This window comes from Tachyglossus aculeatus, chromosome 10 (assembly GCF_015852505.1).
Source record: "Tachyglossus aculeatus isolate mTacAcu1 chromosome 10, mTacAcu1.pri, whole genome shotgun sequence".
Lineage (NCBI taxonomy): Eukaryota > Metazoa > Chordata > Mammalia > Monotremata > Tachyglossidae > Tachyglossus > Tachyglossus aculeatus.
The window spans coordinates 50078348-50103834 of record NC_052075.1 but is presented as its reverse complement, the minus strand read 5'-3'; the positions used below and the strand labels follow the sequence as shown (position 1 = coordinate 50103834).

At 51.2% G+C, this 25487-nt stretch overlaps 1 protein-coding gene across 1 annotated transcript in view; it reads left to right on the top strand.

Annotated features, from left to right (window-relative positions):
* The first annotated feature begins 10286 nt into the window (after positions 1 to 10286).
* The window catches only part of BRSK1 (BR serine/threonine kinase 1), a 29380-nt gene continuing 14179 nt past the window's right edge, over positions 10287 to 25487 (top strand). Inside the window, exons 1-8 of the mRNA XM_038751997.1 lie at positions 10287 to 10425; positions 12818 to 12912; positions 12993 to 13078; positions 16485 to 16625; positions 18545 to 18661; positions 19493 to 19526; positions 19654 to 19722; positions 20967 to 21113. Of these exons, the coding sequence (XP_038607925.1) occupies positions 10287 to 10425; positions 12818 to 12912; positions 12993 to 13078; positions 16485 to 16625; positions 18545 to 18661; positions 19493 to 19526; positions 19654 to 19722; positions 20967 to 21113 (828 nt within the window). The remainder of the gene's footprint in view (positions 10426 to 12817; positions 12913 to 12992; positions 13079 to 16484; positions 16626 to 18544; positions 18662 to 19492; positions 19527 to 19653; positions 19723 to 20966; positions 21114 to 25487) is intronic.

Genomic DNA, 25487 nt, shown 5'->3' with positions numbered 1-25487 from the left:
TGTATATATGTATATATGTTTGTACATATTTATTACTCTATTTATGTATTTATTTTACTTGTACATATCTATTCTGTTTATTTTATTTTGTTAGTATGTTTGGTTTTGTTCTCTGTCTCCCCCTTTTAGACTGTGAGCCCACTGTTGGGTAGGGACTGTCTCTATATGTTGCCAACTTGTACTTCCCAAGCGCTTAGTCCAGTGCTCTGCACACAGTAAGCGCTCAATAAATGCGATTGATTGATTGATTGATCCTCCCCCTGGCCTGGAATGCCCTCCCTCCACACATTCATTCATTCATTCATTCATTCAATCGTATTTATTGAGCGCTTACTATGTGCAGAGCACTGTACTAAGCGCTTGGGAAGTACAAGTTGGCAACATATAGAAACGGTCCCTACCCAACAGCAGGCTCAGCGTCTACACATCTGCCAAGCTAGCTCTCTTCCTCCCTTCAAAGCCCTACTGAGAGCTCACCTCCTCCAAGAAGCCTTCCCAGACTGAGCCCCCTTTTTCCTCTCCTCCTCCTCAACCCCCCCCGCCCTACCTCCTTCCCCTCCCCACAGCACCTGTATATATATTTGTACAGATTTATTACTCTGTTTATTTTACTTGTACATATTTACTATTCTATTTATTTTGTTAATGATGTGCATACACAGTAAGCGCTCAATAAATACGATTGATGATTTAGCTTTCATTCTATTTGTTCTGGCGACTTGACACCTGTCCACATGTTTTGTTTTGTTGTCCGTCTCCCCCTTCTAGACTGTAAGCCCGCTGTTGGGCAAGGACCGTCTCTATATGTTGCCCACTTGTACTTCCCAAGCGCTTAGTCCAGTGCTCTGCACACAGTAAGCGCTCAATAAATACGATTGAATGAATGAATGAATTTAACTTTCATTCTATTTGTTCTGACGACTTGACACCTGTCCACATGTTTTGTTTTGTTGCCTGTCTCCCCCTTCTAGACTGTGAGCCCGCTGTTGGGTAGGGACCGTCTCTATATGTTGTCAACTTGAACTTCCCAAGCGCTTAGTCCAGTGCTCTGCACACAGTAAGCGCTCAATAAATACGATTGAATGAGTGAATGAAAGTGAGATTTCAGAAGGGCGTACTCCCACCCTAAGACGGTAAGTTGTGGGTAGGGATTGTATCTCCCAACTCATTCCGTATTCTCCCAAGCATTTGGTACGGTGCTCCGCACATAGTAAGAACTCAATAAATAGCACATTCCCTGACCACATCAAGCTTACATTCTAGTGTGGTGGGGAGACAGATATTAATATAAATAAATGACAGATATGGACATAGGTGTGGTGGGGCTGGGATGGGGGGGAGAGCCAAGGGAGCAAGTCAGGGGGGGGCACAGAAGGGAGTGGGAGACAGGCCCGTGCTCTACCCACTAGGCCACACTGCTGGTCACGCTGCTGTTGGGCTTCCAAGCACTTAATACAGTGTGTGACAACAATCAATGGTATTTATTGAGTGTTTGCTGTGTGCAGAGCACTGTACTAATGATGATGGCATTTATTAAGCACTTACTATGTGCAAAGCACTGTTCTAAGCACTGGGGAGGTTACAAAGTGATCAGGTTGTCCCATGGGGGGCTCACAGTCTTCATCCCCATTTTACAGATGAGGGTACTGAGGCACAGAGAAGTGAAGTGGCTTGCCCAAAGTCACACAGCTGACAATTGGCAGAGCCAGGATTTGAACCCATGACCTCTGACTCCAAAGTCCGGCCTCTTTCCACTGAACCACGTAAGCCCTTGACCTGACATTCAGTAGGTGCTCAATACATACCCTTACTCCTCCTCCTGCTACTGAGAAGCAGCATGGCTCAGTGGAAAGAGCCCGGGCTTTGGAGTCAGAGGTCATGGGTTCCAATCCCGGCTCTGCCGATTGTCAGCTGTGTAACTTTGGGCAAGTCACTTCACTTCTCTGTGCCTCAGTTACCTCATCTGTAAAATGAGGATTAAGACTGTGAGCTCCCTGTGGGACAAAACCTGATCACCTTGTATCCTTCCTGGCGCTTAGAACAGTGCTTTGCACATAGTAAGCGCTTAATAAATGCCATCATTATTTTTATTATTACTGCTACTGCTATTACTTCAAGACAGTGGTCAGCAACTTCTGGGTGAGGAAGGCTTTTGAGAAGAGAGGGGTGGGCAGAATGATGTTTTAGAAAGATGACCCGAGCACTAAATGTTTCACGGAGAGCACACATTTATATTAATAATAATATTGATGGTATTTGTTAAGCCAAGTACAGCTCTAAACGTTGGGGGGAATACAAGGTCATCAGCTTGTCCCACGTGGGGCTCACAGTCTTCATCCCCATTTTCCAGATGAGGGAACTGAGGCACAGAGAAGTGAAGTGGTTTGCCCCAGGCCTCACAGCAGACCAGCGGAGGAGTCGGGATTAGAAGCCACTTCCTCAGACTCCCAAGCCCGGGCTCTTGCCACGAAGCCCCGCTGCTTCTCAGATTATTAGATTTGCATTATTTGCATATTGTACTCATTTCATTCATCCATTCGATCGCTGAGAAGCAGCGTGGCTCAGTGGAAAAGAGCCCGGGCTTTGGAGTCAGAAGTCATGGGTTCGAATCCCGGCTCCGCCACACGTCTGCTGTGTGATCTTGGGCAAGTCACTTAACTTCTCTAGGCCTCCGTTCCCTCATCTGTAAAAGGGGGATGAAGATTGTGAGCCCCGCGTGGGACAACTTGATCACCTTGTATCCACCCCCGGCGCTTAGAACAGTGCTCTGCACATAGTAAGCGCTTAACAAATGCCATTATTATTATTATTTATTGAGCGCTTATTGTGTGCAGAGCACTGGACTAAGCGCTTGGGAAGTACAAGTCGGCAACATACAGAGACGGTTCCTACCCAACAACGGGCCTCACGGTCTAGAAGGGGGAGACAGACAACAAAACAAAACATGGAGATGGGTGTCAAAATCATCAGAACAAATACTCCCGCACTCTTCCCGCTGCCTTGGCTCCTGCTGCGGTTGAACTTTGTGGTTCCACCTCGGAATGGGAGGTGGGGGACGGAGGGCGGGGGTCATGGGCTTTGGAGTCAGAGGTCATGGGTTCAAATCCAGGCTCCGACAATTGTTAGCTGTGTGACTTTGGGCAAATCACTTCACTTCTCTGGTCCTCAGTTCCCTCATCTGTAAAATGGGGATGAAGACTGTGAACCCCCTGTGAGACAACCTGATCACCCTGTAACCTACCCAGAGCTTAGAACAGTGCTTTGCACATAGTAAGCGCTTATTAAATGCCACCATTATTGCGCTCACCTTCCAGGGCAGAAACAACTACATTTGGAAACGGAGAAAATAAGTCGATGAGTTGCTTGGAATCAGAGGAGAGATTGTAGGTGGCAGCAGTGGGTCTTCACCAGCGCTTAGTACAGTGCTAGACATGCAGTAAGCGCTTAACAAATACCATCATTATTATTATTAATCGCCCTGACTTTGTGGTATTGGTTCTGCCAGAACTGGGCTCTGTAGGATCACCTAGAGAAGCAGCGTGGCTTAGAGGAAAGAGCACGGACTTGGGAGTCAGAGGTCGTGGGTTCAAATCCCGACTCCGCCACTTGTCTGCTGTGTGACTCTGGGCAAGTCATTTCACTTCTCTGGGCCTCAGTTCCCTCATCTGGAAAATGGGGATGAAGACTGTGAGCCTCCCGTGGGACAACCTGATCGCCTTGTATCCTCCCCAGCGCTTAGAACAGTGCTTTGCACATAGTAAGCGCTTAACAAATGCCATATCATTATCTGGACCTTGGAAGGAGCAAACTGGGGGGGGGGGGGGAAGGTCCCCTCCCCCTGGGAAGATAGTCTAGGATCAGCCAAACCCTGTATGTTCCCAACTTGTACTTCCCAAGCGCTTAGTATAGTGCTCTGCACACAGTAAGCGCTCAATCAATACGATTGAATGAATGAAACCCGGCTTGATTGCCACAAAATGATGACTGCGACATCATCGCTTGACACGGCGTCAGGGACATAATCCATGGGAGAGCCTGGGCACCTCTTTGCTTGGCATTTAGTAGGGGAGGGGCTGTAGATAACCACCCTAGGTGTCTTTTAGGGATGGAGCGTATTAGGGGAGCATTCTGTTCTGTGCTGGGCTGAGAAGCAGCATGGCCCGGGTGATAGAGCAAGGGCTTTGGAGTCAGAAGGACCTGGGTTCTAATCCCGGCTCTGACACTTGTCTGCTGTGTGACCTTGGGTAAGTCTCTTCACTTCTCTGGGCCTCAGTTACCTCCTCTGTAAAGTGGGATAAGACTGTGAGTCCCGTGTGGGACGGGGACTGTATAATAATAATGACATTTATTAAGCGCTTGCTATGTGCAAAGCACTGTTCTAAGCACTGGGGAGGTTACAAGGTGATCAGGTTGCCCCACGGGGGGCTCGCAGTCTTCATCCCCATTTTCCAGATGAGGGAACTGAGGCCCAGAGAAGTGAAGTGACTCGTCCAAAGTCACCCAGCTGACAATTGGCGGAGCTGGGATTTGAACCCATGACCTCTGCCTCCAAAGCCCGGGCTCTTTCCACTGAGCCACGCCAACCCAGTTACCTTGTATCTGGTATCTTACCTTGTATCTGAGAAGCAGCGTGGCTCAGTGGAAAGAGCCCGGGCTCTGGAGTCAGAGGTCATGGGTTCAAATCCCAGCTCCACCAACAGTCAGCTGGGTGATTTTGGGCGAGTCACTTCACTTCCCTGGGCCTCAGTGACCTCATCTGGAAAATGGGGTTGAAGACTGCGAGCCCCACGTTGGACAACCTCATGACCTTGTATCTACCCCAGCGCTCAGAACGGCGCTTGACACGTAGTAAGCGCTTAACAAATGCCATCATTATTTTATTATTGTTAAAATGGGGATGAAGATTGTTAGCCCCTGTGGGACAACTTGATGACCTTGTGTCCCCCCAGCGCTTAGAACAGCACTTGGCACCTAGTAAGCGCTTAACAAATGCCGTCATCATCATCATTATTATCATTAAAATGGGGATGAAGACTGTTAGCCCCCCGTGGGACAACCTGATGATCTTGTATCCCCCCAGCGCTTAGAATAATAATAATAATAATAATAATGACATTTGTTAAGCGCTTACTATGTGCAAAGCACTGTTTCTAAGCGCTGTGGGGGGCATACAAGGTGATCAGGTTGTCCCACGTGGGGCTCACAGTCTTAATCCCCACTTTGCCACTTCACAGATGAGGAACTGAGGCTCAGAGAAGTTAAGTGACTTGCCCAGAGTCACACAGCTGGCAAGTGGCGGAACCGAGATTAGAACCCACGACCTCTGGCTCCCAAGCCCGGGCTCTTTCCACTGAGCCACGCTGCTTAGAACAGAGCTTGGCACTTAGTAAGCGCTTAACAAATGCCATCATCATCACCATCATCATTATTATTATCATTAAAATGGGGATGAAGACTGTGAGTCCTAGGTGGGAAAACCTGATGACCTTGTATCCCCCCCCCCCAGCGCTTAGAACAGCGCTTGACACCTAGTAAGCGCTTAACAAATGCCATCCTCCTCCTCCTCATTATTATTATAATTAAAATGGGGATGAAGACTGTTAGTCCTGCGTGGGACAACCTGATGACCCTGTATCTACCCCAGCGCTCAGAACAGCGCTTGGCACCTAGTAAGCGCTTAACAAATGCCATCATTATTATCATTAAAATGGAGATGAAGACTGTTAGCTTAGCCCCACGTGGGACAATCTGATGACCTTGTATCCCCCCAGCGCTTAGAACAGCGCTTGGCACCTAGTAAGCGCTTAACAAATGCCATCATCATCATCACCATCATCATCATCATTATCATTAAAATGGGGATGAAGACAGCGAGTCCCACGTGGGACAATCTGATGACCTTGTCTCCTTTTCCATGCCCACTCTGATCCTCGGAGACTTCAACATCCACATGGATATCCCTGGTGACTCCTCTGCCGCCCGCCTTCTATCTCTCCTTGACGCTGCCAACCTCTTGCTCCACCCCACCTCGCCCACTCACCAACTTGGTCATACCCTCGACCTCATCATCTCCTACCGCTGCACTATATCCACCCTCACCAACTCTGAAATCCCTCTCTCTGATCATAATCTTCTCACCTGCCTCCTCACTCACACTCCTTTCCCCTGTAAATCCATATTACTCCCTCACAGAGATCTCCGCTCTCTGGACCCCACCCATCTTTTGGAGCGCCTCACACCCCACCTCGCCGCCCTCTCCTCTCTACCCAGTCTTGATGATCAGATTACTGCTCTCAACTCTACCCTTTCTACTCAGCTAGACTCCCTCGCTCCCCTTTCCCTTCGCCGCTCTCGTACCACTAACCCACACCCCTGGATCACTGCCACTGTCCGCCTCCTTCGCTCTTATGCTCGAGCTACCGAAACACCATGCCAACCTCGTTCACTTCAAGTTTATCCTTTCCTGCCTTAACTCAGCCCTCTCCTCTGCCAGACAAAACTATTTCTCCTCCCTTATTGACACCCATGCCCATCATCCCCGTCAGCTCTTCCGTACATTCAACTCCCTTCTCAGGCCCCTGGTTCCTCCCCCTCCTCCTTCCCTCACCTCCAACGATCTGGCCTCCTTCATTAACAAAATTAAATCCATCAGGTCCGACCTCCCCAAAGTCACTTCCCCCCTTCCCCAACCCCCCGGCTCTCAACACTCTCTGCTACTCTCCCATCCTTCCCAGCAGTATCCTCAGAGGAGCTCTCCTCTCTCCTGTCAAGGGCTACTCCGGTCACCTGTGCTTCTGACCCCATTCCCTCTCATCTCATGAAATCTCTCGCTCCGTCCCTTCTCCCCTCCTTAACTTCCATCTTAAACCGCTCACTCTCCACTGGTTCCTTCCTGCCTTCAAACATGCCCATGTCTCTCCCATCCTAAAAAAAACCCTCTCTTGACCCCACCTCTCCTTCTAGTTATCGCCCCATCTCCCTCCTACCATTCCTTTCCAAACTCCTTGAACGAGTCGTCTACACGCGCTGCCTCGAATTCCTCAACACGAACTCTCTCCTCGACCCCCTCCAGTCTGGCTTCCGTCCCCTACATTCCACGGAAACTGCCCTCTCAAAGGTCACCAATGACCTCCTGCTTGCCAAATCCAACGGCTCCTACTCTATCCTAATCCTCCTCGACCTCTCAGCTGCCTTCGACACTGTGGACCACCCCCTTCTCCTCAAAACGCTATCCGACCTTGGCTTCACAGACTCCGTCCTCTCCTGGTTCTCCTCATCTCTCCGGTCGTTCATTCTCAGTCTCTTTTGCGGGCTCCTCCTCCCCCTCCCATCCCCTTACTGTAGGGGAATTGAACCTCAAGGTTCAATTCTTGGTCCCCTTCTGTTCTCGATCTACACTCACTCCCTTGGTGACCTCATTCGCTCCCACGGCTTCCACTATCATCTCTACGCTGATGACAACCAAATCTACATCTCTGCCCCTGCTCTCTCCCCCTCTCTCCAGGCTCGCATCTCCTCCCGCCTTCAGGACATCTCCATCTGGATGTCTGCCCGCCACCTAAAACTCAACATGTCCAAGACTGAACTCCTTGTTTTCCCTCTCAAACCTTGCCCTCTCCCTGACTTTCCCATCACTGTTGACGGCACTACCATCCTTCCCGTCTCACAAACCCGCAACCTTGGTGTCATCCTCGACTCTGCTCTCTCGTTCACCCCTCACATCCAAGCCGTCACCAAAACCTGCCGGTCTCAGCTCCGCAACATTGCCAAGATCCGCCCTTTCCTCTCCATCCAAACCGCTATCCTGCTCGTTCAAGTTCTCATTCTATCCCGTCTGGACTACTGCATCAGCTTCCTCTCCGATCTCCCATCCTCCTGTCTCTGCTGCCCGGATTGTCTTTGTCCAGAAACGCTCTGGGCATGTTACTCCCCTTCTCAAAAATCTCCAGTGGCTACCAATCAACCTACGCATCAGGCAGAAACTCCTCACCCTCGGCTTCAAGGCTGTCCATCACGTCGCCCCCTCCTACCTCACCTCCCTTCTCTCCTTGTCCAGCCCAGCCCGCACCCTCCGCTCCTTTGCCGCTAACCTCCTCACCGGGCCTCGTTCTCGCCTGTCTCGCCGTCGACCCCCGGCCCACGTCCTCCCCCTGGCCTGGGATGCCCTCCCTCCGCCCATCCGCCAAGCTAGCTCTCTTCCTCCCTTCAAGGCCCTACTGAGAGCTCACCTCCTCCAGGAGGCCTTCCCACACTCAGCCCCCTCCTTCCTCTCCCCCTCCTCCCCCTCCACATCCCCCCCGCCTTACCTCCTTCCCTTCCCCACAGCACCTGTATATATGTATATATGTTTGTACATATTTATTACTCTATTTATTTTACTTGTACATATCTATTCTATTTATTTTATTTTGTTTGGTTTTGTTCTCTGTCGCCCCCTTCTAGACTGTGAGCCCACTGTTGGGTAGGAACCGTGTCTATATGTTGCCAACTTGTACTTCCCAAGCGCTTAGTCCAGTGCTCTGCACACAGGAAGCGCTCAATAAATACGATTGATTGATTGATTGATTGTATCCCCCCCAGCGCTTAGAACAGCGCTTGGCACCTAGTAAGCGCTTAACAAATGCCATCATCATCATCACCATCATTATCATTAAAATGGGGACGAAGACAGCGAGTCCCACGTGGGACAATCTGATGACCTTGTACCCCTCCCCCCAGCGCTTAGAACAGCGCTTGGCATCTAGTAAGCGCTTAACAAATGCCATCATCTTCATCACCATCATCATCATTATCATTAAAATGGGGATGATGATTGCAAGTCCCGCGTGGGACAATCTAATGACCTTGTATCCCCCCCCAGCGCTTAGAACAGCGCTTGGCACCTGGTAAGCGCTTAAAAAATGACATCATCATCATTATCATTAAAATGGGGACGAAGACTGCGAGTCCCACGTGGGACAACCCGATGATCCCGTATCTCCCCCCGGCGCTTAGAACAGCGCTTGGCACCTAGTAAGCGCTCAACAAATGCCATCATCATCATCATTATCATTAAAATGGGGACGAAGACAGCGAGTCCCACGTGGGACATTCTGATGACCTTGTATCCCCCCCCAGCGCTTAGAACAGCGCTTGGCACCTCGTAAGCGCTTAACAAATGCCATCATCATCATCACCATCATCATCATTATCATTAAAATAGGGACGAAGACAGCGAGTCCCACGTGGGACAATCTGATGGCCTTGTATCCCCCCCCAGCGCTTAGAACAGCGCTTGGCACCTAGTAAGCGCTTAACAAATGCCATCATCATTATCATTATCATTAAAATGGGGATGATGATTGCGAGTCCCACGTGGGACAACCCGATGACCCTGTATCCCACCCCCCTCACCCCCCCGGCGCTTAGAACAGCGCTTGGCACCTAGTAAGCGCTTAACAAATGCCATCATCATCATCATTATCATTAAAATGGGGACGAAGACTGCGAGTCCCACGTGGGACAACCCGATGATCCCGTATCCCCCTCCGGCGCTTAGAACAGCACTTGGCACCTAGTAAGCGCTTAACAAATGCCATCATCATCATCACCATCATTATCATTACCATTAAAATGGGGATGATGATTGCGAGTCCCACGTGGGACAACCCAATGACCCTGTATCCCCCCTCCGGCGCTTAGAGCGGCTAGTGAGCGTTCAGCAAACGCCCTCCTTACTATGACAATGATTTTCGCCCCCCTCCCCCCCTGCCCTAGGTCCCCTTCCTCCCGAAAGAGTTAAGCCTCCATCCTTGCCTTCGCCGGGCCCCGGATGTTGATGTCAGAGGGAGGCAGAGAGGGAGAGAAAGGAGGAGAGGAGGAGAGGAGGAGGAGGAGGAGGAGGAGGAGGAGGAGGAGGGGGAGGCCCAGGCTGCCGCACCCCCCGCCCCAAATCGGGGCTTCGGGGAGGGAGGGGGTCCGGGCCCCCCCCCCGCCCCCGCCCCCGGCTTAGGAGTGATGATGGCATTCGTTAGGGGCTCCCTCTGTGCGAAGCACTGCGCTAAGCGCTGATCTGCCCCTGCCTGCGGCCTGCGGAGGCCTCCGGGAGAGGAGCCCCCCGGCGTTGGCCCCCCTGGGGACCCCGGGGCAGGCGGGGAGCGGGCGGAGGGGGGCGGGCGGAGGGGGTCGGGCGGAGGGGAGGGCCGGGCCCGGGGGGAGGCCCGGGGGCTGCGGCGGGGGGGGGCCTGGCCTCGGGCCCCCCCCGGGCCGGGCGTCGAGCGGGCCGGGGGGCGGCCCGACTCGGGGCCATGCCCGGCGGGGCCAAGGAGCCGGGGGCGGGGGGCTCGGGGGGCTCGGGGGGCTCGGGACCCCCCCCGGCCTGCCCACCGCCAGCCCAGTACGTGGGGCCCTACAGGCTGGAGAAGACGCTGGGCAAAGGACAGACCGGTGAGGACCGGCCCGATGCAATGCCCCCCGGGGCCCCCAGCCTGCCCATGGGCCCTTCCTCACCCCCAAACCCTTGCTGCAGGGGGACCCCCCTCCCCAGCCCCACCCCATCTTGCCCAACCCAACGAGACCCCAACGCCCGTGCTGCAAAACCCTCCCACCTCTCTTTTTGGGGGGGTATTTGATAAGCGCTTCCTATGTGCCGAGCACTGTTCTAAGCGCTGGAGATCGGGTTGTCCCACGGGGAGGGGGGGGGCTCACAGTTTGAATCCCCCAGATGAGGTCACTGAGGCCCAAAGTCACCCATCTGACAGTTGGCAGAGCTGGGATTTGAACCCATGACCTTTGACTCCAAAGCCCGGGCTCTTTCCACTGTGCCACGCTGCCTTTCTCTTCTGCCCCCCACCCCGACCTTCTTTTTTTTTGGTATTTGTTAAGCGCTTCCTATGTGCAAAGCACTGTTCTAAGCGCTGGGGAGATTACAAGGTGATCGGGTTGTCCCACGGGGCGGGATGGGGGGGGCTCACAGTTTTAATCCCCCAGATGAGGTCACTGAGGGCCAAAGTCACCCATCTGACAGTTGGCGGAGCTAGGATTTGAACCCATGACCTTTGACTCCAAAACCCGGGCTCTTTCCACTGAGCCACGCTGCCTTTCTCCTCTGCCCCCCCCCCTCTTTTTTTTGGTATTTGTTAAGCGCTTCCTATGTGCCAAGCACTGTTCTAAGCGCTGGGGAGGTTACAAGGTGATCGGGTTGTCCCACGGGGCGGGGTGGGGGGGCTCACAGTTTGAATCCCCCAGATGAGGTCACTGAGGCCCAAAGTCACCCATCTGACAGTTGGCGGAGCTAGGATTTGAACCCATGACCTTTGACTCCAAAACCCGGGCTCTTTCCACTGAGCCCGCTGCACCTTTCTCCTCTGCCCCCCGCCACCTCTTTTTTTTTGGTATTTGTTAAGCGCTTCCTATGTGCCAAGCACTGTTCTAAGCGCTGGGGAGGTTACAAGGTGATCGGGTTGTCCCACGGGGAGGGGAGGGGGGGCTCACAGTTTTAATCCCCCAGATGAGGTCACTGAGGCCCAAAGTCACCCATCTGACAGTTGGCGGAGCTGGGATTTGAACCCATGACCTTTGACTCCAAAGCCCGGGCTCTTTCCACTGAGCCACGCTGCACCTTTCTTCCCTTGCCCCCCCCCCCCCCACCTCTTTTTTTGGTATTTGTTAAGCGCTATCTATATGCCAAGCACTGTTCTAAGCGCTGGGGAGGTTACAACGTGATCGGGTTGTCCCACGGGGGGTGATCACAGTTTTAATCCCCATTGTCCAGATGAGGTCACTGAGGCCCAGTGAAGTGACTTGCCCAAAGTCACCCAGCTGACAGTTGGCGGAGCTGGGATTTGAACCCATGACCTCTGACTCCAAAGCCCGGGCGCTTTCCACTGAACCACGCTGCTCCTCCTGCCTCTTCCCCCCAGCATCTCCTACATCCCACTTCCCTGGGAAACCGGGACCCTGATCCCCGCTGCAGGCACAATTAAGAATGGCTGTGTTGATTCGGTGGTCCTACTTTCTAAACCGGTCCGGGGAACGTTCAGTCGTATTTATCAATCAATCAATCGTATTTATTGAGCGCTTACTGTGTGCAGAGCACTGTACTAAGCCCTTGGGAAGTCCAAGTTGGCAACCTATATCAGGCATTTATCGTGTGCAGAGAGCACTGTTCTAAGCACTCGGGACTACAGTCTAGAGGTCAAGCTTACAATCGGAGGAATATGTATATATGTTTGTACATATTTATTACTCTATTTTACTTGTGCATATTTATTCTATTTATTTTAATTTTGTTAATATGTTTGGGTTTCTTGTCTGTCTCCCCCTTCTAGACTGTGAAACCGCTGTTGGGTAGGGACCGTCTCTGTATGTTGCCAACTTGGACTTCCCAAGCGCTTAGTATAGTGCTCTGCACACAGTTAGCGCTCAATAAATACGATTGAATGAATGAATGAATGAATGAATGAATGAATGAATGAAAGAATGCTAGAGGGCAGAGAGGGGCTGGGGGAGGTGGGGATGGGTGGGGCTGGGGTGGGAGACCTTTCTGGCTTCCTGCCTCCCTCCCAGTGGTCCTTTTGGCTGCCCCTTCCCACCCATCCCATCCTGGCCAACCTGCATCATCATCATCATCATCATCAGTGGTATTTACTGAGCGCTTACCGGTGTGCAGAGCACTGTACTGGGGAGAGTCCTGCGGTCCTCTGCCTCTCCCCTGGTGTCCACCTGCCCCTAGCCCGGCTGGCCTCCTCCTCCCGGCTCCTCCATCCTGTTTGGGGGCGAGGGGGCACGGGAGGCTCAGGATGTGATGGAAACCTTCCCACCCCCACTGCCGCCGCAGGACTGGTCAAGCTGGGAATCCACTGTATCACTGGGCAGAAGGTCGCCATCAAGATTGTGAACCGGGAGAAGCTGTCAGAGTCGGTGTTGATGAAGGTGATGTGATGAGGGAACATCTGGTTGGGGGGGACCCCCGGATTTCGAGGAGGGGGATCTCACCGACCTTCTGTCCGCAGGTGGAGCGCGAAATCGCCATCCTCAAACTCATAGAGCATCCACACGTCCTCAAGCTGCACGACGTCTACGAGAACAAGAAATATTTGTAGGTATTTATGTCCGCCCGCTGACCCGCCCCGACCCCAGCCCTCCTGGGCCCAGCCGAGACCCACCCTCACCTTCCCCAGCCGAGCTCTGCCCCCAGATGATGATGCCACTCGAGCTCCGGCCCGCTTCTAGACTGTGGGCCCATTATTGGGTAGGGACCATCTCTAGATGTTGCCAACTTGGACTTCCCAAGCGCTTAGTCCAGTGCTCTGCACACAGTAAGCGCTCAATAAATACGATTGAATGAATGAATGAATAGTGATGCCACCCCGAGGCCCCCGGGAACGCCGCTTCCCCCTCTGGGTCCTGTGCGCCTTTTTTTCTTTTAATGGTATTTGTCGTGTGCTTCCCATGTGCCAAGCCCTGTACTGAGCGCTGAGGTAGATACGACTTTATCAGGTTGGACCCAATCCCTCTCCCCCCAAGGGGCTCCTGGTCGAAGTGAGAGGGAGAACCGGTATTGAATCCCCATTTTACAGTTGAGGAAACTGAGGCACAGAGCAGTGAAGTGACTTGCCCAAGGTCACGCAGCAGGCAAGTGGCAGAGCTGGGATTAGAACCCAGGTCTTCTGACTCCCAAGCTCCGTCTCTAGGCCACGCTGCTCCCCCGTGCTGCCGGAGGCCTGTCGTGCCCCCCACAGCGTGGCTCAGTGGAAAGAGCCCGGGCTTGGGAGTCAGAGGTCATGGGTTCAAATCCCGGCTCTGCCACTTGTCAGCTGTGTGACCTTGGGCAAGTCACTTCACTTCTCTGAGCCTCAGTTACCTCATCTGGAAAATGGGGACTGTGATCCCCATGTGGGACAGCCTGATCACCGTGTGTCCTCCCTAGCACTTTGAACAATGCTTTGCACATAGTAAGCGCTTAATAAATGCCATCATTTTTATTATTATTATTATTCTCTGGGCCTCAGTTACCTCATCTGGAAAATGGGGACTGTGAGCCCCATGTGGGACAGACTGACCACCGTGTATCCTCCCCAGCGCTTTGAACAGTGCTTTGCACATAGTAAGCGCTTAATAAATGCCATTATTATTATTATTATTATTATTATTATTATTCTCTGGCCTCAGTTACCTCATCTGGAAAATGGGGACTGTGAGCCCCATGTGGGACAGCCTGATCACCGTGTATCCTCCCCAGCGCTTTGAACAGTGCTTTGCACGTAGTGAGCGCTTAACAAATGCCATCATTATTATCATTATTCTAATTCTGATCTAGGGGCTCTGTGCTCGCTGCATTCCTCCCCTTACCCCAACCGTCTCCCTTGGGTGTCCTCCCCAGCGCTTTGAACAGTGCTTTGCACATAGTGAGCGCTTAACAAATGCCATCATCATTATTATTATTCTAATTCTGATCTAGGGGCTCTGTGCTCGCTGCCTTCCTCCCCCTACCCCGGCCGTCTCCCTTGGGTGTCCTCCCCAGCGCTTTGAACAGTGCTTTGCACATAGTGAGCGCTTAACAAATGCCATCATCATTATCATTATTCTAATTCTGATCTAGGGGCTCTGTGCTCGATGCCTTCCTCCCCCTACCCCAGCCGTCTCCCTCGGGTGTCCCCGGGGTGGGTGGGTGGCAGAGGGCAGAGCCTGGGGACGGGTGGGAGAAAGGGAGGGAGGCCCAGCTGCCCAGGGCCGGGACAATGTGCCTCTGTTCTGGGCCCTCCCCACACAGGGGGATACAGTGTGCTGGGGGCCCCAGGGAGGGGGTGATCTCCAATTCCCATCAATCCCTGGAACCTATTTTCCCAAAACATAAAGCTGCTCAGGCCTCATGGGTTGGTGGGAATCGAAGTTCTCATATCCCACAGGATGAGGGGGGACCATCCCAAAGCCCCCCTTCCTTCCCTGATTGCTTTGTTGTCTGTCTCCCCCTTCTAGACTGTGAGCCCGCTGTTGGGTAGGGACCGTCCCTATATGTTGCCAACTCGGACTTCCCAAGCGCTTAGTCCAGTGCTCTGCACACAGTAAGCGCTCAATAAATACGATTGAATGAATGATTGCCCTTGTCCTCCCTTCCCGCCTCCCCCCCGGGGATGGTTAGGCAAGGGGGCTCCTCCTGGGCAGGGAACGTGTCAGTTTATTGTGGTATTATCTCATCTCCCCCCATCCCACCTCCACCTCGTCCCACTTCCTCCTGATAGTATTTATTCAGCACCACCTTGGTTCGGGAGCACTGGGAGAAAATGCCCAGGTGGGAATTAAACATGGTCCCTGCCCCTCATGGGGCTCACAGTATAACATTAATTCATTCATTCAATCGTATTTATTGAGCGCTTACTGTGTACAGAGCACTGGACTAAGCGCTTGGGAAGTACAAGTTGGCAACATATAGAGACGGGGGACAGTTGCGGATAACAGTTGAAAGCCCATGGGTCCCTCCTCTGCCTGGTCCCACCTCCATCTTGTCCCACCTTCCCCTTGTCCCACCTTCACCCGCTCTCACTTTCGTCTGGTCTCACCCCTGCTCGACCCCACCCCAACATGTTCTCACCTCCCCCTCATCTCACCATGTTGCCGACTTGTACAAGCGCTTAGTCCACTGCTCTTCACACAGTAAGCGCTCAATAAATCCGACTGAATGAATGAATGAATCCCACCTGGTTCCCCCTCCTCCTAGTTCCCCTCTTCACTTCATCCTTCCTCCGCCTCATCCCCACCTACATCTCATCCCCCCCCCCCCCCCACCAACCTGGTCTCCCCTTTGCCTAGTCCCCGCTTCCACCTGCTCCGCACTCAATCAATCAATCAATCGTATTTATTGAGCGCTTACTGCGTGCAGAGCAGTGGACTAAGAGCTTGGGAGTCCAAGTTGGCAACATCTAGAGACGGTCCCTACCCACCAGTGGGCTCACAGTCTAGAAGGGGGAGACGGAGAACAAAACCAAACATATTCACAGAAGAAAATAAATAGAATAGATATGTACAAGTAAAATAAATAAATAGAGTAATAAATATGTACAAACATATATACAGGTTGCCACCCGGTTCCCACCCTGTAGCATCCCCACTCTGCCTTGTCCCCTCTAAACCTCATCTCCATCATCATCATCATCATGTCGTATTTATTGAGCACTTACTATGTGCAGAGCACTGTACTAAGAGCTTGGGAAGTACAAATTGGCAACATATAGAGACGGTCCCTACCCAACAGTGGGATCACAGTCTAAAAGGGGGAGACAGAGAACAAAACCAAACATACTAACAAAATAAAATAGAACAGATATGTACAAATAAAATAAATAAATAAATAAATAGAGTAATAAATATGCACAAACACTCTACCTGGATCCCCCCTCTGCCCAGTCCTCCTTCGGCCTGGTCCCTCCTCCGCCTCATTCCCCTCGTCTTCCCGGTCCCCCCTCTGTCCGGTCCTACGAGCCGCCCTCAGTGACCCTCCTCGACAGGTACCTGGTTCTGGAGCACGTGTCCGGTGGGGAATTGTTTGACTACCTGGTCAAGAAGGGCCGCCTGACACCGAAGGAGGCCAGAAAATTCTTCCGGCAGATCGTATCCGCCCTGGACTTCTGCCACAGCTACTCCATCTGGTGAGGGCTGCGGCCGCCTTTCTGGGGGGAGAGGGGGGCGGCCTCCTTGGACCAACGAGGACCAACTTAGGGACTCTATTGCTCTATTTACTTATTTATTTTACTTGTACATATCTATTCTATTTATTTTATTTTGTTAGTACGTTTGGTTTTGTTCTCTGTCTCCCCCTTTTAGACTGGGAGCCCACTGTTGGGTAGGGACTGTCTCTAGATGTTGCCAACTTGGACTTCCCAAGCGCTTAGTACAGTGCTCTGCACACAGTAAGCGCTCAGTAAATATGATTGATTGATTGATTGATTGACAGGGGAGGCACGCAGGAGACTGGATTATTTATTTATTTATTTATTCATTTATTTATTCATTTATTTATTTTGCTTGTACATGTTAATTATTTATTATATATATTATTCATTATGTATTTTATATTATATGCTATATATGTTATATATATTAAATATTTATATTTGATATATATTTTATTTTATATATTTTAAATATTTACATATTTTACATATTTTATTTTATATTATTTATATATTTTATATATTGTTTATTTATATTTAGTTATATTTATTGATTTTTATTTATTTATTTATTTATTTATTTTGCTTGCACATATTCATTCTATTCATTTTATTTTGTTAATATGTTTGGTTTGGTTCTCTGTCTCCCCCTTCTAGACTGTGAGCCCACTGTTGGGTAGGGACCGTCTCTAGACGTTGCCAGCTTGGACTTCCCAAGCGCTTAGTCCAGTGCTCTGCACACAGTAAGCGCTCAATAAGGACGACTGATTGATTGGAGGAAGCACATGGGAGAGGAGTCGGGGGGAGCTCTAATTGATTTTAAAGTCTGTCTTCCCCTCTGGTCTGGTTGTGAGCGGGGATTCATTCGTTCAGTCGTATTTATTGAGCACTTACTGTGTGCAGAGCGCTTGGGAAGTACAAGTTGGTAACATATAGAGACGGTCCCTACCCAACAGTGGGCTCACAGTCTAGAAGATTGTGTAAGTCTAGGGGACTGTGTGGACTTACTCTATTGTATCGTACTCTCTCAGTTGCTCAGTACAATGCTGTGCGTGCCGTAAGCGCTCAACAAATACCATCGATGGATGGATTAGGGCAGAGAAGGCAGGGAGGGAAGAGAGGGCAAGGAGGGCAGGTAAGGCAGGGAGGATAGGGAAGAAAAGGAGGGCAGAGAGAGAGCGGGGAGGTCAGAGAGGGCAGAGGGGACAGGGTAAGCAGAAAGAGCTCCCTTCAAGGCCCTACTGAGAGCTCACCTCCTCCAGGAGGCCTTCCCACACTGAGTCCCCTCCTTCCTCTCCCCCTTGTCCCCCTCTCCATCCCCCCATCTTACCTCCTTCCCTTCTGCACAGCACCTGTATATATGTTTGTACATATTTATTACTCTATTTATTTATTTATTTATTTTACTTGTACATATCTATTCTATTTATTTTATTTTGTTAATATGTTTGGTTTTGTTCTCTGTCTCCCCCTTCTAGACTGTGAGCCCACTGTTGGGTAGGGACTGTCTCTATATGTTGCCAACTTGTACTTCCCAAGTGCTTAGTCCAGTGCTCTGCACACAGTAAGTGCTCAATAAATACGATTGATTGACTGATTGACTGATTGAGCAGGGAGGGTGGAGAAAACAGCGTGGGCAGGTAGGGAGGAAAGAGAGAGCGGGGTGGGCAGGAAGGGTAAGGAGGGCAGGCCCACTGGTCCTCTAGCCCTCTGCGGCAGCTGTGTGACTTTGGGCAAGTCACTTAACTTCTCCGTGCCTCAGTTCCCTCATCTGTAAAATGGGGATTGACTGTGAGCCCCCTGTGGGACAACCTGGTCACCTTGTAACCTCCCCAGCGCTTAGTCCAGTGCTCTGCACACAGTAAGCGCTCAATAAATGCGATTGAATGAATCAGCCACAGGGACCTGAAGCCGGAGAACCTGCTCCTGGACGAGAAGAACAACATCCGGATAGCGGACTTCGGCATGGCCTCCCTGCAGGTGGGGGACAGCCTGCTCGAGACCAGCTGCGGGTGAGCGGGGGGGACCGCAGGCCGGGCCCCTCCCTGCTAGGGGCTGCCGAAGCTGGAGGTTGGGGTGGGGGGGCTTGGGACCCCTGATGGCTGCGGCCTGGGACCCCCCCAGGGGATCAAGGGATTATTATTATTATTATAATAGCATTTGTTAAGCGCTTACTATGTGCAAAGCACTGTTCTAAGCGCTGGGGGGAATACAAGGGGATCAGGTTGTCCCACGGGGGGCTCGCATTTTTTAATCCCCATTTTACAGATGAGGTTGTCCCACGTGGGGCTCACATTTTTTAATCCCCATTTTACAGATGAGGTAACTGAGGCCCAGAGAAGTTAAGTGACTTGCCCAAGGTCACACAGCAGGCCTGTGGCGGAGCCGGGATTCGAACCCGTGACCTCTGACTCCCAAGGCCAGGCTCTTTCCAGTGAGCCACACTGTGTGGCTCACTCACTGGAGTGAGTGTGTGTGTGTGTGTGGAGTGAGTGTGTGGCTCAGTGGAAAGAGCCCAGGCTTGGGAGTCAGAGGTCATGGGTTCGAATCCCAGCTCTGCCAATTGTCAGCTGTGTGACCTTGGGCAAGTCACTTCTCCGAGCCTTGGTCCCCTCATCTGTAAAATGGGGATTATGATGGTGAGCCCCACGTGGGGCAACCTGGGCACCCCCAGCGCTTAGACCAGTCCTTTGCACATAGTAAGCGCTTAGCAAATGCCATCATCATTATTATTATCAAGGGCCCAGGACCCCTGAGAGAGGAGGGGGGGAGGAGGGGGTTGGGCCCCAGACCCCAGAGGGCGGTGGGGGCTGGGAGGGAATTCAGATCTTCTTTCTCCTCAGGTCGCCCCACTATGCGTGTCCAGAAGTGATCAAGGTGAGGCCGGGAGAGTGGAAGCGGGTGGCCTGGTGGGCGGGGGGCAAGGGGGGCTTCTGAAGGGTAGAGCATGGGGCCGCCTCGGGATCTGGGCTGACGCCCCCCATCCTCCCCTCCCCTGCTCCAGGGCGAGAAGTATGACGGGCGGAGAGCTGACATGTGGAGCTGTGGGGTCATTCTCTTCGCTCTGCTTGTGGTGAGACACCGCCCGGGGAGGGGTCCGAGATTGGGGGGCAGGAGGAGACCCCGCTCAACTCGCCCCTCCAACCCCCTGGCCTGGTCCTCCCCGGGAGGCCCGGCATTCCCACTGCCCGGGATGGGCCTCTCCCCAGCAGTGGGCCCGACTCACCCAACGATGCCGGCTTCCCGAATCCAGCTCCCCACCCCACCAAGCCCCACAAGGCCCACGCAGTAAGCGCTCAATCAATCAATCAATCAATCGTATTTATTGAGCGCTTACTATGTGCAGAGCACTGTACTAAGCGCTTGGGAAGTACAAATTGGCAACACATAGAGACAGTCCCTACCCAACAGTGGGCTCACAGTCTAAAAAATATGATTGAATGAATGAAAAGGCGTCACCCCAGCCCACTGTTGGGTAGGGACTGTCTCTATATGTTGCCAACTTGTACTTAATGATGGCATTTATGAAGCGCTTGCTATGTGCAAAGCACTGTTCTAAGCACTGGGGAGGTTCCAAGGTGCTCAGGTTGTCCCACGGGGGGCTCACAGTCTTAATCCCCATTTTACAGATGAGGTCACTGAGGCCCAGAGAAGTTAAGTGACTTACCCGAAGTTACCCGGCTGACAATTGGCAGAGCCGGGATTTGAACCCATGACCTCTGACTCCAAAGCCCGGGCTCTTTCCCACTGAGCCACGCTGCTTCTACTTCTCAATCAATCAATCAATTGTATTTATTAAGCGCTTACTGTGTGCAGAGCACTGTACTAAGCTCTTGGGAACTACACATCGGCAACACATAGAGACAGTCCCTACCCAACAGCGGGCTCAAGCGCTTAGTACAGTGCTCTGCACACAGTAAGCGCTCAATAAATACGATTGATTGATTGATTGATTGATTGATTGATTGATTCCTCTTCCCCGGGCGGGCCTGCCACCGGGGAGGGTAGACACCGCCTGACTCTGAGGGCCGAGGAAGGCCCTCAGCGCCTGCTCTTAGAGAAACAGCGTGGCTCAGTGGAAAGAGCGCGGGCTTGGGAGTCAAAGGTCATGGATTCGAATCCCGGCTCCGCCACTTGCCAGCTGTGTGACTTTGGGCAAGTCACTTCACTTCTCTGGGCCTCAGTTCCCTCATCTGTAAAATGGGGATGAAAACTGCGAACCCCACGTGGGACAACCTGATCACCAGCGCTTCGCACGTAGTAAGCGCTTAACAAATGCCGTCGTAATTATTATTTTTTCCCTCCCACTCCCCTCAGGGCGCCCTTCCCTTCGACGATGACAACCTGAGGCAGCTGCTGGAGAAGGTGAAGCGAGGGGTCTTCCACATGCCCCACTTCATCCCACCGGACTGCCAGAGTCTTTTGCGGGGGATGATCGAGGTGGAACCAGAGAAGCGCCTCAGTGTGAGTGGCGGCCTCGGTCGAGGTTGGGGGGGCGTCCCCGGGGGTGGCTGGGGGTCTGGAGGATCCGGGGCAGGAGAACCGCAGATCCCGGGGCTCTCCCACACCCCCGAGCCCCCTCTTTGGGGTGCAGCGCACCGTCCTAATAATAATAAGGATGGCATAAGTGCTTACTATCAATCAATCAATCAATCGTATTTATTGAGCGCTTACTGTGTGCAGAGCACTGGACTAAGCGCTTGGGAAGTCCAAGTTGGCAACATAGAGACGGTCCCTACCCAACAGTGGGCTCACAGTCTGGAGGACCCAGGGCAGGAGAACCGCAGATCCCGGGGCTCTCCCACACCCCCGAGCCCCCTCTTTGGGGTGCAGCGCACCATTCTAATAATAATAAGGATGGCATAAGCCATCCTTATATCCTTATAATAAGGATAGAGAAGCAGCTGTGGCTTAGTGGAGAGATCATGGGCTTTGGAGTCAGAGGTCATGGGTTCGAATCCCAGCTCTGCCACTTGTCAGCTGTGTCACTTTGGGCAAGTCACTTCACTTCTCTGGGCCTCAGTTCCCTCATCTGTAAAATGGAGACTAAGACTGTGAGCCCCCTGTGGGACAACCTGATCACCTTGTATCTTCCCCAGCGCTTAGAACAGTGCTTTGCACATAGTAAGCGCTTAACAAAAACCATCATTATCATTATTATTATTATTATTATTATTATAAGCGCTTACTAGCAATCGTATTTATTGAGCGCTTACTGTGTGCAGAGCACTGGACTAAGCGCTTGGGAAGTCCAAGTTGGCAACATATAGAGACGGTCCCTACCCAACAGTGGGCTCCCAGTCTGGAGGACCCAGGGCAGGAGAACCGCCGGTCCCGGGGCTCTCCCACACCCCCGAACCCCCTCTTTGGGGTGTAGCGCACCGTCCTAATAATAATAAGGATGGCATAAGCGCTTACTATCAATCAATCAATCAATCAATCGTATTTATTGAGCGCTTACTGTGTGCAGAGCACTGGACTAAGCGCTTGGGAAGTCCAAGTTGGCAACATATAGAGACAGTCCCTACCCAACAGTAGGCTCCCAGTCTGGAGGACCCAGGGCAGGAGAACCGCAGATCCCGGGGCTCTCCCACACCCCTGAACCCCCTCTTTGGGGTGCAGCGCACCGTCCTAATAATAATAAGGATGGCATAAGCCATCCTTATATCCTTATATAAGGATATATCCTTATATCCTTATAATAAGGATAGAGAAGCAGCTGTGGCTTAGTGGAGAGATCATGGGCTTTGGAGTCAGAGGTCATGGGTTCGAATCCCAGCTCTGCCACTTGTCAGCTGTGTGACTTTGGGCAAGTCACTTCACTTCTCTGGGCCTCAGTTCCCTCATCTGTAAAATGGGGACTAAGACTGTGAGCCCCCTGTGGGACAACCTGATCACCTTGTATCTTCCCCAGCGCTTAGAACAGTGCTTTGCACATAGTAAGCGCTTAACAAAAACCATCATTATCATCATTATTATTATTATTATAAGCGCTTACTATCAATCAATCAATCAATCGTATTTATTGAGTGCTTACTGTGTGCAGAGCACTGGACTAAGCGCTTGGAAAGTCCAAGTGGGCAACATATAGAGACGGTCCCTACCCAACAGTGGGCTCCCAGTCTGGAGGACCCAGGGCAGGAGAACCGCCGATCCCGGGGCTCTCCCACACCCCCGAACCCCCTCTTTGGGGTGCAGCGCACCGTCCTAATAATAATAAGGATGGCATAAGCCATCCTTATATCCTTATATAAGGATATATCCTTATATCCTTATAATAAGGATAGAGAAGCAGCTGTGGCTTAGTGGAAAGATCATGGGCTTTGGAGTCAGAGGTCATGGGTTTGAATCCCAGCTCTGCCACTTGTCAGCTGTGTGACTTTGGGCAAGTCACTTCACTTCTCTGGGCCTCAGTTCCCTCATCTGTAAAATGGGGACTAAGACTGTGAGCCCCCTGTGGGACAACCTGATCACCTTGTATCTTCCCCAGCGCTTAGAACAGTGCTTTGCACATAGTAAGCACTTAACAAAAACCATCATTATTATTATTATTATTATAAGCGCTTACTATCAATCAATCAATCGTATTTATTGAGCGCTTACTGTGTGCAGAGCACTGGACTAAGCGCTTGGGAAGTCCAAGTTGGCAACATATAGAGACGGTCCCTACCCAACAGTGGGCTCCCAGTCTGGAGGACCCAGGGCAGGAGAACCGCAGATCCCGGGGCTCTCCCACACCCCCGAACCCCCTCTTTGGGGTGCAGCGCACCGTCCTAATAATAAGGATGGCATAAGCGCTTACTATCAATCAATCAGTCAATCGTATTTATTGAGTGCTTACTGTGTGCAGAGCACTGGACTAAGCGCTTGGGAAGTCCAAGTTGGCAACATATAGAGACGGTCCCTACCCAACAGTGGGCTCCCAGTCTGGAGGACCCAGGGCAGGAGAACCGCAGATCCCGGGGCTCTCCCACACCCCCGAACCCCCTCTTTGGGGTGCAGCGCACCGTCCTAATAATAATAAGGATGGCATAAGCCATCCTTATATCCTTATATAAGGATATATCCTTATATCCTTATAATAAGGATAGAGAAGCAGCTGTGGCTTAGTGGAAAGATCATGGGCTTTGGAGTCAGAGGTCATGGGTTCGAATCCCAGCTCTGCCACTTGTCAGCTGTGTGACTTTGGGCAAGTCACTTCACTTCTCTGGGCCTCAGTTCCCTCATCTGTAAAATGGGGACTAAGACTGTGAGCCCCTGTGGGACAACCTAATCACCTTGTATCTTCCCCAGCGCTTAGAACAGTGCTTTGCACATAGTAAGCGCTTAACAAAAACCATCATTATCATTATTATTATTATTATTATAAGCGCTTACTAGCAATCATATTTATTGAGCGCTTACTGTGTGCAGAGCACTGGACTAAGCGCTTGGGAAGTCCAAGTTGGCAACATATAGAGATGGTCCCTACCCAACAGTGGGCTCACAGTCTAAAAGGGGGAGACAGACAACAAAACCAAACATACTAACAAAATAAAATAAATAGAATAGATATGTACAAGTAAAATAAGTAAATAAATAGAGTAATAAATAGGTACAAATGGGAAGGGTCAATCAATCAATCAATCGTATTTATTGAGCGCTGACTGTGTGCAGAGCACTGGACTAAGCGCTTGGGAAGTCCAAGTTGACAACATATAGAGACGGTCCCTACCCAACAGTGGGCTCACAGTCTAGAAGGGCTAGAAGTCTAGAAGTGCTTTACTATGCGCAAAGCACTGTTCTAAGCGCTGGGGTGGGTGCCGCCAAGTGTCAGCTGTGTGACTTTGAGCAAGTCACTTCACTTCCCTGTGCCTCAGTTACCTCATCTGTAAAATGGGGATTAAGACTGTGAGCCCCCCGTGACACAACCTGATCACCTTGTGACCTCCCCAGCGCTTAGAACAGTGCTTTGCACATAGTAAGCGCTTAATAGATGCCATCAAAAAAAATCAGGGCTTTGCACATAGTAAGCGCTTAACAAATACCATTATTATTATTATTATTATTGTTATTATTATTGTTATTATTATTATTACAGCCCCGAGGGATGAAGCAGGGGACGGGGGGAGACTGAGGGACATTAGAGAATGCAGGCCTGTGTGTCCAGTAGTAATAATAATAATAATGGCATTTATTAAGTACTTCCTATTTGCAAAGCATTCATTCATTCATTCATTCAATTGTATTTATCATCATCATCATCATCATCATCAATCGTATTTATTGAGCGCTTACTATGTGCAGAGCACTGTACTAAGCGCTTGGGAAGTACAAATTGGCAACATATAGAGACAGTCCCTTCCCAACAGTGGGCTCACAGTCTAGAAGGGGGAGACAGACAACAAAACAAAACATATTAACAAATAAAATAAATAGAATAGCTATGTACAAGTAAAATAAATAAATAAATAGAGTAATAAATACGTACAAACATATATACATATATACAGGTGCTGTGGGGAGGGGAAGGAGGTAAGATGGAGGGGATGGAGAGGAGGACGAGGGGGAGAGGAAGGAAGGGGCTCAGTCTGGGAAGGCCCCCTGGAGGAGGTGAGCTCTCAGTAATAATAATAATAATAGTAGTAGTAATAGTAGTAATAATAATAATGATGGCTTTTATTAAGCGCTTACTATGTGCAAAGCACTGTTCTAAGTGCTGGGGAGGTTACAAGGTGATCAGGTTGTCCCACAGGGGGCTCACAGTCTTAATGCCCATTTTCCAGATGAGGGAAGTGAGGCCCAGAGAAGTGAAGTGACTCGCCCAAAGTCACACAGCTGACAATTGGCGGAGCCGGG